This window comes from Simochromis diagramma, unplaced genomic scaffold, assembly GCF_900408965.1.
Source record: "Simochromis diagramma unplaced genomic scaffold, fSimDia1.1 OVJJ01000411.1, whole genome shotgun sequence".
Taxonomy (NCBI): Eukaryota; Metazoa; Chordata; class Actinopteri; order Cichliformes; family Cichlidae; genus Simochromis; species Simochromis diagramma.
This window is the reverse complement of record NW_024386735.1, coordinates 238,191-252,590: the sequence shown is the minus strand read 5'-3', so window position 1 is coordinate 252,590 and position 14,400 is coordinate 238,191. Positions and strand designations below refer to the sequence as shown.

Genomic DNA, 14,400 nt, shown 5'->3' with positions numbered 1-14,400 from the left:
CTTATTAACCTAATTAACACTGACCTCTTCGTCAATCAAGTATATAAAAGGCACTCAACTCTAAGTTGACATCTGTTTCACACCTACACATAACAGACAATTCTGCAAAAGCATGTTCTGAACAACAAGACTATTTGCTCCTGTTTCTTTAGCTGAATCTGTGAAAATGTGAAAAGACAGGCATAAAATTGTTATTTTGCACCAACAAGATGATTCACAATGAGCTTGGCATATCGCCAAATAGTGTGCAATGTATCCTTAAACAAAAAAAAATAGGAAACCGGATAAGAGGACAACAAAGTTAGATTTGGTGAGCATAATAAGCCATCTACAGCATATAGACACTATTTGAACGTCATGTCACAACAGTGAGTGCCTACAGCCATGTTTTAGACAGTGGAGGCTCTGTCATGGTTTAGGACTGCATTTCAGACCATTTCCAGAGTTGTTTCAAATGTTGCTACTGTTGTTGATATATATATATATATATATATATATATATATATTTTTTTTTTTTTTTTTTTTTTTTAATGTAGCCACTTATATGAAATTGAATGTAACAGAACCTTTTTGACACTGAACAGGACTGTTTCTGAAATCTTTGCCCTTCTGCTGATAGCTGCTGCAACGCACTAAAAATATACAATGTAAAGTATAAATGCAGCACATGCATGCATAATCTTTCTCCTGGGCACTGATCCACATTTGCCAGCCACAGCCTGACTGCAGCAGAAGAAGAGTAAATATTTATATGGCAAATCCATTTGATTTGACTTTACACAGATGTCGAGCTGTTTGTTGGGATTTCTATGAACATTGTATCCTGCACTGTGAATCAGTAATGAGCTGTTTTTGTAATGTTGGTAAAGGTTTAGCATAGTGTGTGCACCACTAATTTAAGCTACGTTAAAGATGTTATTTTCTTGGATTGCTACTGTATGCCCTTTTTATATATATCCATCACTGAGATCCTTTCACTTAAAAATACAACAAACTTCTGCATATTCCTGCTTATTCTTAGATCTTCATTTAAGAAATCAGTCTTTTAAATAAACATTGCCATTGGAACGCTTTAATTAAATGGGAAAGTAGTTTGGGCCTGCTATTCCCTAAGGTCAGCCTAGATCCCAAGACAGAAGAATCATTTACAGCGATGCGACACATTGGGGCATTTTCCCCTCGAGTTTGTTTTCTAACAATGACAACAAACCGCAGTATGACTCCAAAAATAGTTGGTTTTTCAAAGCTGATGTCCATGGGCAATTTTCAGCTTGCTTTTGGAACAAATTGCTGATCTTAAAAAAAAAATGGTTCATATACAAGGACTTTGAAGTACAAAATGGCTCTTATCAACTTTTGCCAGCTGTTTTTAAAGGCGCCTGTTGTTGTGTGTATGCGTATGTTGAATTTAAGGTTTCTCAAAATTGCCTTTCATTCATGCAAATCCCTGCCATTGAGATTCAGCGTGCATCAAAAGTGCATTTACCCAAGAGACAAGCAGATTTATCGCTTAAACAAAGTCAGAAAAGAAACTTGAGAGAGTTTCAGGAGATTTTGTGTTAGCCTTAGCAAGAACTATTTAATTTAAAGGAACTCATGGTTGGTTTCAAGGCTAATGGTTTGCTCAAAGATGAACGTTGCACTTTTCATCTTAAGAGCTTAAGGTAACTAGCAAAACAGTAAGACAAATTACAACATTTTCCCAAGGTTTGCAAAACCAGCCTGTGTGAGAAACCCATTTCAGCTACTGAAAGATAAGTGCAAGTGAGTGTGCTGAGCAAAGAGTCTCATCCTGGTAATAAATGTAAAATGGGTGTTTAAGACAGGATGGCGGAGATATTTCCTGGTTGTTGGATTATTGGCTGCAGTTGGAATGATTCAATTAACACTTCCGTGGATGAGATTAAGCTCAGACTCGACCCTGCTCCCACCCACACCTTGCTTCTGTAATGTAAACTTCCGCAGCCAGAGGAATTCATTATGGTCAGTCTTAATCCATTTTCAACATCGTGAAACATGAAAGTGGTCTGAGTCAGAAGTTGGCTCGATTTAATTAGACTGGCTCACCAGATCGCTATCGGAGAGCTTTATCAGAGAGACAAGCGTTGAAATCTGTGAGTACAGATTATTCTGAGATGTTGTGATTACACACTACTTAACTCTCCTCAGCTGAAAGAAAAAGTGACATTATTTGAAATTTTTATGGATGACAGGTTGAAGGAGATTCCGATATAGATTTGGAATTACAGTGCTGTGCAGATGTCTAGAGCCAGCTCTCGTTTCTTTTTTGTTTTTGTTTTCAAGGAGCCAAACTTTCTTGTCATTTTTTAACATGGAGGATAAAATAAGTGACTGAGCTGAAAAGCTGTTTACAGTATAAGATGTATCAAGCCCTTGGATTGTTCTATCTACTATCACCAATGCCTTTTCCTAGATGATCTCACTGAAAAGATGGCTGTAGGAAGGGAAACAGGAGAAGAGGCTGAGGTAAAAGAAATTACGTAAGAAGTGGACTCAAAATCAGCGGTACAACAGTGAATGTCTACAGCCATCTGTCGAAGACTGTAGAGGTTCTGTTATGGTTTGAGGGTACATTTCAGGGAGAGGTGTTGGGGAACCTCTCAGAATTAATTGAATTACGAATGTGGAAAAGTATCATCAAATTATAATCCACCATGCAAAACCATCTGGAAGCATTTTTGATCAAGACAATGATCTGAAACGCACCGCCAATGCAATAAAAGCATACCTGGAGAGAAAACACGCAGTGAAACACTATGAGTCATGGATTGGACTCCCCAGTGTCCAGACTTTGACATTATTGTAGATCATGTTGACAGAGAACAGAACAAAAGACAGAAACATCCAAAAAGAGCTTTGAATACCCTTCAAGAAGCCTGGAAAACTATTTCTGAAGACTACTTAAGAAATTACTAGAAAGCTGCCTAAGAGAGTTGAGGTTATGTTGAAGAATAAAAGTGGTCATAGCTAATATTGACTTTCAAGCTCATTAGCCTCCTAAGAACCGAACTCTTTCTTGGCATGCATTTGGAATTTCTCTTTGCTATTTGGGCTGATTGTGACCTGATGAATGTATAAACAAAGAATTACGTGATTTTTTTTTTTTTTTTTACCTGATTTTTGTTTCTGAGAAAAATGAGATCCATATATGAGGACATTCACTTTAAATTTCAATAGAACAGTGACAGTAAAACGTCCTCGTAAGTGGCTATCAGGCCCTTATAGAGCAAAATTTAGTATTTTGGTCTAGCCAACCCAAAATGTGATGTCCACATATGTGGACGCCAGGTCCTAGGAGGTTAGAATTGTAAAAACTTAGTTTTTTTTCCTGAATTGCTATGTGTGTTAAAAAAAAAACCCCCACTATATCTAGTTCCTATTTTCCTAGAGAAAAAAATAAGGGGTTGCTCAAGACGTTTCCACAGTACTGTAGATACAGGACTGTGTTGTAGGTGCAATGATTGCTACAGTGAATGTTCAGTTTAGATGAGAGTAAGGGTTAGCAATAAAGAATTTTACCATATAAAAAAAGTCAAAAGTGGCAGAAACCACTTAATATGGAATGTTTAAGCGGTTTTATCCTTTCAGCGTGCGGTTTTAGCATTATGCTTTTTCTGTTTCATTCCAATTCTCATTGCATCTTTTCTGCACATACCCATCCAAATTCTGATTGAGTTTAGGACTGGTTTTGTTTTGGGGGGGGTTTTCGTCTTATTCTTATTTATTTGATAGATATTCAGACAAGTGTATTGTGTATAGCTTATATATGACTGAATGAATAACATCTGCATGAGCTTAGGGTGAGCACTGCAAAGGCTTCAGCAGAGGCTGAATTGGTGCAGCATGCAAATCGAGAATGTTATTTGGTCTCTGAAAAGTAATGCAATATGCATCTCTCAAAGGTTATTCATATCTATTAGGTCACATTTTGTCATGACACCAGTTGAGCCCTATTCCATAACCACCACTTTAAAATTGATCTAAAAAACTTAAATCTCCGTCTTTTGATTTGACTCAGGGAATAAAATTCCTCTGAAAGGTTTCTGTAACATTCACACTTTTATCAAAATTACATCTGCTGTAAGAGTATGAATAAATGTTTAAATATTGAGATAAGCACTGGGCTGAGAGAGAATAATTTTCACCCTCTGTGAAGCAAATGCTGAAATGAGAAAGGTTTCATGCTCCTACTGACAATGCTAACATGCTAATGTCTGTCAAGTGTAATGTTGGTCATTTGGCATGCTAATATTGCTAATTAACAAACATTTAACAACTGACTGATATATATATGAGCCTGATATATCAGATAATATTAGCTATTTGTTGATATATCGGTATTTGCATTTTTACAGCCAATAAAGGAAAACGATAAAAGTAAAGAAAGAGTAGAAACACCCTTCAGGCATGTCACAAGTGCTGATGTTGCATAGTTTGTCCATCAGAGGGCACTCTGCAACTTACATGCTGGCAAAATGTGTTTTAAAATGCCACAAAATAACAACCAGCTGATCTCCAAGCACAACCAGTAAATGCAGGAGAGATGTCTCTTGGCTGTGCTATGTCTCGTTTAAATGCCACATTATGCCACCAGAAGAAATGGATGGGGAAAAGGAGGTCTGGATTTCCCTGTATAGAGTGCTGCCCCCATGACCCAGACTCAGATAAGTGTGAGAAAAAAGTTGATAGATTGATGAATGGATGGATGTTGAAGAAATTGCATTACTTTACATTAAGGTGGCATTAAATAAAAAGCCTGGGAATCTCTACATTTATTATAATTCATCCTAAAAGGGATTACTGCCAATTCTCATTGCATCTATCCAGTAATTCTCTGGACATTTTCACTCAGAAACACTGATGCTAAACTCAAGCTGGTGCTAAAGGAAAAGAAAAAACCTCTATTATGTGGAAACCATGACCAGCAAATCAACAATGCCTTTTTTAGAGGCTTGCCAGTGACAACAAAGATCCATGCATGCAACTGCATGTTATGTTGCAACTGTTATTTTTAGCTACAATGTAAAAGAGGTGTTCATTACAGGCTCTTTCTCCAGCATGTGTGGCCATCTAGTTAAGGTGCTTTTATTTTCACTTTGAGTTTTTCTCAAAGGCTTGAGAGGCTTCTATTTTTCTGTGCAATGATGTGATGTGACGAATAGGACTGTCAGATATATAAAAATATGCTAAATTAATTTATCACGGGATGATAAAGGGATGTGGCTGTGCTTGTGTTCGCACTTGTGCGAATGCTGTAGGTGGCAAGAACATTCTTTCACTGCGTTTCATCAGTCTGAGTTGTCACAGAGCAGCTGAAAATGCTCATTTGGCTTACTTTCAGAGGGTGAAACTCATTTAGTTTACCCTAAAGATTGGCTGATATGTTGACAGATTAATGAAACAGAAGTAAGTGAGGGAGCATCGGTTGGTGTTTAGGCTTGAAGCTGCAATTGATATAGCACAGAATCTTAAGATTCCAGTGTGACTGTCCTTTGTCCACCAACGTCTCTATTCTCAACTGTATTGATCACCTGGTCAGAGGGTTTTGAAATCATACTCACGAGGACCAGTGAGTATTCAAGAGCGCTGAGATGATTATCACTTATATTGGCTTGGCACTTCCACTGGACAGCTGAGGTAATTAACAGGAGAGAGGTAGGAACATCGATAGCTGACTGCCTCTATTAATGCATTACCTAAGATGTTATTACTATGCCGAAAAGGGATGTTAGTCTTTGCCATGCTGCACATATTTTACTCAATGATGTTGTTCACCTGCAGTTGTAGTAGTTTTCTTTTTCAACTAGTATTCCAGTGGCACACAATTTAAGCCTGGTTGCAAATTTTCTCATCTACCTTATTAAATTAAGTTTGCTAATGGCCATGTCATCAGAGGTTTACCTTACTTTATTTTGAATAAAGATTTCCTAACATCATTTTTAGCAATTTATTTATTTTCATCTACACTGTAAAACCCAATAAGTTAATTTTACTCAAAATTTTTGGTGAAACTGATTACATAAAATATTTTAAGTAACTAAAACTTAAAAATAAAAGTTAAATAAACACACTTTATTTATTAGCTTTAGATAAATATTTTTAAGTACCATTGACAAATGTTTTTATGTTATATTCACATTTTTGATTTAGTACTCTCTACTTGATATTTTGAGTTTCAAGTACAAATCTAGCTCAAGTAACTTTAAGGAATTAATTTTTAGTTTCAAAATGTTAACCATTTTAAGCTAATACAACTCAAAAATTTAAAATACAAATGCTTGTAATATCCAAATCTACTGTGTTTTGAATTTGATATAAAAAAAAAAAGTGCCCAAAATACTACACTTGTAAAAACATAAGACAGCAAATATAAAGTCAAGCTACAAATTTATTGAGTTACTTTAACACATAGCCTTTCTAACAAAAAGCCCAAAGACATAAATCCACCACATTTTATAGGGAATAATGTCGGAAATTTTGGCACAAGGTTACAATATTAGAAATAAAGAATTTCACAACATGTTTTAAGAGTATTCAAATTTGATTAACACATGAGTATGGCCTTTTTATTAAAAAACAAACAAAAGGAAAAGAAAATCCTGCATTATTAGGAGGGAAAACCGAATGAAAGTAATAGTATAGTATAGTGCAGCTAATACACTGAAATATAATTGGTAACCTTTTTAATATGCCAATACTGTGGTTATGCAAAATGCACATTTGTAGAGTGCAATCACAGTCTCAACAACAAAGCAATAAAACATTAAATAGAAAAATACTTCTTTAGAGACATAAAACAAAGTGTTATAAACCTCCTTAGCGCCTTATGTCAGTTATGAATAGTTCAGGAGGAACGTTCCTTAAGTGACATTCAAGATCCCACCTAGAAGCCAGAAATGTAGTGAGATTGTCCTTCATTTTCTCTATAGATTTACAGTTATCTGACTAAAAACACAATCAAAATCAACTAAAACACAAGTGATGTTGGGGGAAAAAAATAAATTAATAAAATAAAATCACCCCTTTTACTTTGTATGTGGCTTTTAGATAATGAAGTATGAAACAGAATCTGCAAAGATTTCTTTATTCTATTCTCTCTTTTTAAAAAAAAAAAAAAAACTTATCCAGACTTGGAAACATGATAAACTGAATTACTTGCTTTAACAGGCACTTGAGGGCTGTGTAGGAACCCTGGACATTATTCTGCTGCCAAAAGATCATTTTTAAGACTCAGCACTTTGGGCTTCAACTTCCCACCCTCCAGACCCATCAAAACGTTCTGAATGAAGTCAAAAATGTTGGCCAAACATTTTGGGTAGCTTAGGTGCAGGGCGTAGGTCAGTCCAAATATCACTAGAAATGCATCAGCCAGGGTGGTGAAAACAATGATCATGTTACCCTCGACCAAAACTGCAGTCTTCTCAGGGCAGAAGAATGTTGCATCGCTGGAATTGGCTCTGATCAGGAGGAGTCCAAGTGGCACTTCACTAATATCTGGTCTATCAGAATGCATCATCTACAGAAAACAAAATTACTACATGTTAGTGCATTCCTATTTCTCTTAGTTTCATCTATACAAGTCACATTTCTGGATTATTACTAGCTCAGAAATCAATTGTTTGAACAACAAAAAAGCCACAACACACCAAAGATTTGAGAAAACAAACTGACAAAAATAGTACTTTTAGTAAAGCAAAGTCATACCTCTTCGTAGCAATAACAACAGAAAGTCAATAGGAGTTATATTTTTTTTTTCATTTGTACAGTGATGTATGGTTGGGCTAGGAACATTATAGAAGGTCTACACACATTAAAAACATGTAGTGTTTCCATTATGTGACATGGACACTGTTGTAGACAGATCCAAGCATGGAGATGCTTCTCAAACTCTCAAAGTGTCATAATGTTTTGAGAAATCTAAACAAGGATGCTACTAAGATATTGTTCACAACTTTGTCCAAAACTTACATCCCATGTTTTGATTAAGGTAGAGGTGTCTTCGTACAAATAGGCAGAGAGGGCATGAAGCACACCAGCACTTTGGGCATGGATATCAGCTTGTTCCTACATCACAAGAAAATTTTTTATTTTAAATTATTGGCTAACCTAGTCAAGAATAGTAGTTAAAATTGAAAAATGGATCAAATTAATTAAAGCTCAAAAAACAAGACAAAAACCCACTAACCTGGAGATTATAGCTTCTGAAGAGCTGAGACAGGACATCAGACACGTTCCCTGTGCAAACAGCTTTCTTTCTGAATAAGCTCTGGAGCCGGGGAGCATGTTGGTCCAACACAGCATAAAAGTGGTTCTTCAGGTGGAGGTTTGTAATCCTGTGCAATTCTGCACAGATCTGAACACACAGGATACATTTGTGTTTACAAGTTTCAATTAGTCTATAAATCTTTGCAAAATACATCAAAATCCTTACACTCCAAAGGTATAATTTGTTCAGACAGGCCAGATAACAGGAGTTGATATAAAATACATCTTGTTAGATACATCTATATACATTCTTACCTGGGACTGGGATTTCAGAGTAGGCCAGCAATCCAGGATCTGACCTACTGGTAGGTCGTCATTGATGATCTCTTTTCAATATAACATAAGAAAGCAAAAATACAAAATAAACTCAAAATGCTGTGTCACAGACCCAGCCCCTGACAGATAAAAAAAACTAAGTCTTTCACTAATGAACACTGGGCATCAGAATAAAATAAAACGAAAAAATAACTGTTTGGTAAATATATTATTGATGGATTCACCCTTAAGCTAACCTAAAATAGACCAGGCACAACAATTTTACAGTTCAGAAGATTCTACATTTCAACTTAGTATACATAACTATTTGCAATGTAAACCAAGTTCTACCGCCTAATTATGTAATGATTAATCACTGCTTTTGTAAGTATGTCCTGTGCCTACAATTTTGCTGCCCCAGTTTTAATATGTACAACTCCAGAGAACTAAACGTAAGTTTTAAGTTCCACCAGTTAGCAAATGGGTTAGCCAAAGTCAATATCCACGTATGCGCTACGTGTGAAGCAGCGCAGCAGTGCATATTGATTCAACAATTTAACCACAAGGCAGTTTATAATCTGCAAATCCAGAAACGCCTTCTAAAGACTTCTTTTAAAATAGTAAGAGATTAGAAAAGTTATTAACACATTATTAGTCCCAGCAGAGGCTCGGACTAATAATGTGTTATACTAAATATGAGCTTATTAGCATAATTCATGCAAAACACTTTGGGGCCAAGCCAACATGGATAAAACGACGCATGCATGTAATTCTTAAATGCCTGCTAGAGTTGTACATTTATGACGATAAAAACCCATATTACAACGGAGAACTATAGTTTCAGAAAAAATAAAACTTACCACAAAAGCGCTCCTGAAGATGCTGCAAAGGCGGTAAATGCAGCTAGCCAAGTGCAGATCGTTAGCTGTTCCAGTTCAAAAGTCCGTAACATACCATAGCATGCCCTCCTTTATCCAGCGTCAAAGGCAATGCCGCAAAAAAACCCTTGACAAATGTTTTTATTTCTGTTCGGATATTAACGTTCCACAAGTTTCTTTCGGAGTAATGAGCGGGCATTCGCACTCGAAGCGAGGAATCCAAGATGGTTGCCAGCACTTCATAAAGAAACAGGTGGCGCACGTAGGTACGTACGTAGGCACGTAAGTGACGTCAGTGTTAAAACTCAAATTATTTGAGGGCAATGCCAGAAACTAATCAATATATTCAAGTACTGATAACTTGAAAAAACAAACTTGTTCAAACTACTCAAAAAAATAAAGGTGTATGAACTTATAACAGGTTTTTAAGTAGTTGGAACTCATTTCATTTATCAAACTATTACTATTCGGTCTTACAGTGATTTATTATTTATTTTTATTTATTTATTTATTTTCAGCAGGGGACGATTTATCCCATATGTGGAAAAATCTTTTGGTACAAGAGTTGTTAAATAATAATGATGATTTTAATGATAATAATATCTGAGAGATGATTCTCTGCCATATATTGTATTGCGAGGATAGCAGCATGTGGTACCAACGATTTCCTGTATCTATCCTTGTGGCAGTGGAGCTGAATACTTTTGTGAAGGGGAAGTGCTCCGTTGACGTCCAGTAAGTGCTGCAAAGGATGGTCAGGATTATCCATAATGGGTAATTATGATGGCTTCACAAGTGTCCAGTTTACACCTAATTAAAGAGACAGACTTCCTGATCAAGTTTCTTCAGTCTGTTGGTGTGTCACCAGCTACTGATCCTGTCCTCCCAGCAGACCACAGCAAATTACATTGCACTCACTACAACTGAGCGATAGAAAATCTATATAATTTTGCTGTACACATTGAAGGATCTCAGTCTCCTTAGTAAGCAGAGACTCCTCATCCCCTTCTTATATATAGCCTCTTTGTTGGTCTTCCAGTTGAGCCTGCTGTTGCTGTGGCTGTTGATCACCATCTCTTCGGTCTTACTCACATTCAAGGGCACATGATTTCTCCTGTACCACTCCACTGCTACTGCTCATCACTAATACAGCCAACCACTGCTGACTACAAATTGAATATAAGATGCACAAGGTGAACAGGAATGGAGACAGCACAGTCGCCTGGGAGAGACTGTATTGCACGTCACTAAATCAAAACGACCACTGCCCAGTCTCACATACTGTGGCATGTTTGTCAGTTATCAAATGAGGTGGTGGACGTGTTTACTGACAATACCTGTAGCATCTTCGCAGAAGCAGCTACTGAATCATGTTAGAAATGGCAAAATCAAACCAGTGGAGTCCTTACTATTAAAATGGGAATACGTTTCTTTTTGGTATGGAGATGACTGCTCCCAGATTTGGTCTTGAAGCAAACTGCAGAGGGTCAAGAGATGTTTTCACCTTTGGCCTTACTTGGACCAAGACTCTCTGTCATCCGACTGATGAGTGGGAAAATGAGAAGGAAATTTCTCCTGTTGGCACAGGAATGACCACTTAATCATGACTAGAACATTAAACTGCATTATTGGAATGCATTTCCAATTCAGCGTTTACCTGAGGGGTCGTTAAATGTTACAGCTTTAATTAGACTAGCATGCTATACGTGGGCTGTAACAGCTTCACACAGGAAATTATCATAGATGGGTAGTTTGCATATCATTAAAAAAAAACATAAAAGCTATTTGCCAGCCACCATTTCCCAATCTGTATTTATGTACATGCAACACCAAACATGTTATTAAAAAGTGGGTAAAGACCCACTAACTAGCTAACACAAAGATCGGCTAATATACTACTAGCTAGTAGTTTAGCTACAGAGAAGAAGTGGTCATTTTGTTTCTCTACTGTCTTACAATCTTCCTGATGTGTGTCTGGTTACATTTACAATATCTTCAGCTTCCCATGATGCCTCTTCTGTAACATGATGAGAGCTAAACAGCAGTAGCAGCAGTAGGTTTCAAGGATTCCACAAACACATTACACCCTGAGCTTCACATTCTTGTGAAGCTAAAAGTAAATGTGTATGTGTTGCCAAAAGTTTTATAAAGCAGTGTTGCTGTAACACAAAAACAGCTTCCAGATGTAATCCAAGTCTCACAGGTTAGAGAAAAAATTCCTTTCTAACTCCAAGTGACCAACAGCAGCTCTGGCATCATCACAAAACTTCCACTTTCAGTCAGAAAGGGATCATTCCTTAATCCTCAGCCATCAGAAATGCCATCGATTGCCTGTAAAGTTTGATTTTGATTTTTTTCTTCATCTCCCCCTCTCTTTCTTTTTCACTCCCCTTCTACATCCCAGCTGTGATGGCTGAAGGCTGTCAGGAGCTGTGAGGATCTGAGCTGTTGCCAGCATACATGCACATCAAAGTGCGCCATCTGTCCTGTCTCCACTTGGCCATGCAGGACAGACAATAAACACAAAATAATTATTCAACAGAGTAATTACACAACAAGTAGGACTATTAAGCAAAATAGACCTAAAATATTAGTTTGAGTGTTTAGCTTCATGGTCTAAAGCATCTAGCTTCTGCCTTTTCATTCATGTCTTTCTTTTTTATTTACTCTCAAATGATCTCACTTCACATAATTTCGCCATATCCTGCTAATAGGTATTGAGACTTTGAAAATTATTCTGAAAGATTGAAATTAAGTCACTAGAACCTATATTTGAGTGAGAAAGCTCACTTTGGTAAGCCGCTTTACCACTCTGGTAAGGTGGAGAGTTCATGCTGTAGAGAACTGCTAAATATTCCATTATGCTCAGTATTTGGTTTTATCAGGTTGTCAGAAATACAGTGAGAGGAGCTTGAAGAGGACACTGATAGCAGTCATGCTAGTACAGAAACAAAAGTTATATGCTCTTGTCAGAAACTAGTGTTTACGCAGCCACGTAGTACTGTACAGCATGTGCGAGATTAGACTTGTGAAGTGCTCTAGTATAACAGCATAGTGGGGAACAGTGTGCTTCAAGTACTGTAATACCGAAATTGAATAAATTAGAATTCGTGATTTGTGTTTGGATTCAGTGCAAAATGGCCTCTCAGGCTCTCAGGAGTCAGTGCTGCATATATAGTTAGGTCCATAGTTTGTTGGACAAAGAGATCATTTCTTTAGGTTTGCTTCTCTACACCACCATAGTGGATGATATAGTTAAGACAAGACTGAAGCACAAACTTTCAGTTTTAATTCAAAAGGTTTCTTTTCTTTTTTCTTTTTCTGGTTTGCTTTAACAGTTTAGAAGTTACAGGCATTTTTACAGCTAGTCCCTCATTTTCTCAGGCTCAAAATTAAATATAAAGATCATTTTTAAAACTTGGATGAAAATCCTTTGCAGTGGGTGACCTGACATCTACATCCCATGACACCACCAAGTGCTGCGTTTCCTCCCTTGAGATGCTCAGCAAGCACTTTCAGTTTCTGCTTGTTTGTGGGCCTGTTCATACAGTTGTCTAAAATAACTAAAAAGCATTCACTGTTGGGTTGGCTCAGGTAAGTGACTTGGCAATTGAAGAATATGCCACTCATTTGCAGGACAGTGGCAGCTCTTTTAGGTGTTTTGGCAAAAAGTCTAAGCTAGTCTTCCTGTTGTTTTCACCTCGTTGTAAACCATCTCCATTTCCATTGGTGGAGGTGACTGATTGTAGACTTTGACAGTGACATACCTACCTCCTTGAGTGTTCTTGACTTGAAATAATTCTTTCTTTATCCACTTTAGTCGTCTTCTGGGCTCTTTTGGTATTGCTGAGCTAGCCAATCCATTTCTTCTTTTTTAAGCATATGCCAGATTTTGTTTATGTTTTTTTTTTTTTCTCTGATTGTTTTGCTTTGGTTGTTGCACTCACATCTCTTTGGGCCTCATATTTAAAATAACAATTAAAAGCTATGGAACTTCAGATACTTTGTCTGCTTCATTTGTCATGAAATAAAAAGACAATAGGCCTTACCTGGCCATGAAACTGCTTGTCAGTCAAAGTCAAATTAAGCACTGCTGCCTCACAGAAAAGCTCCATCCTGAGTGAGATTCCACCATCAGGCCGGAGCCTTTCTGTGTAGAGTTTGCATGTTCGCCCTGTGTTTGTATGGTTCTCTCTGGGTACTCCAGCTTTCTCCCGTAGTCCAAAGACATGCAGTTAGTGGGGTTAGGTTAATTGGTTATTGGTGTGAATGTGAGTGTGAGTGATTGTCTGTCTCTAGTTGTTAGCCCTGCAACAGACTGGTGACCTGTCCAGGGTGTACCCTGCCTCTCGCCCTATAATAGCTGGAATTGGCTCAAGCCACGCTGGGACCCTAACAAGGATAAGTGGAAGAGAATGGGTGGACCAGATAAAGCTAAAATGCTCCATACCATTCACATTTTAATGATTCAAATTAAAGTCCACTAAGGTTGTATATAGAGACAAAACTATAAAAGTCGTATATTTGTCCAACAAATTAAGGATCTACCTCTTGACACCAATTTGGTCCCAATACTAATTTTAAATGATATATACTCAGGTATGAAAGAATCAGAAGGAAAAACATAAAATCTCTGGAAGGTATGTGTTCAGATATGTACATTCAGGTATGCAGCAAGCTAAGCAGGCAGTCCACATCAGAGTATATATAAGAGAGTTCTGGAACTCTTACCAAGAGAACTAAAAGGAGTAATCTCAGTTCAGTTCATTTTTATTTCAGACATATACATTCACCAACATTTCATAACATCTTTCCATGTACTTGTTTGAAAAGGAGTAGGCAGAAGTATATACTTATTTAGCCCTACCCCCTCAGGTTTATCTGCCTGAGTAATTCAAAATAATGAACAGGTCAGAGATATAATTAGAATTAGGTCTTGTAGAGCTGTTAAATCAATACAGTACAGCATCTTAATAAATTG

The 14,400-nt window shown here is 37.1% G+C and overlaps 2 protein-coding genes across 4 annotated transcripts in view; one reads left to right on the top strand and one right to left on the bottom strand.

Moving 5' to 3' along the window:
- Positions 1–14,400, top strand: part of LOC120734226 (neural cell adhesion molecule 2-like) — a 442,177-nt gene that overhangs the window by 205,356 nt on the left and 222,421 nt on the right. The window lies entirely within an intron of this gene.
- LOC120734521 lies at positions 7,111–8,466 on the bottom strand. Its single transcript, XM_040033386.1, has 3 exons — positions 8,207–8,466; positions 7,990–8,085; positions 7,111–7,537 (listed from the first exon to the last, which is right to left on the bottom strand). The coding sequence occupies exons 1-3, from the start codon at positions 8,438–8,440 to the stop codon at positions 7,220–7,222; spliced, it is 648 nt and encodes a 215-aa protein (XP_039889320.1). The 5' UTR covers positions 8,441–8,466; the 3' UTR covers positions 7,111–7,219.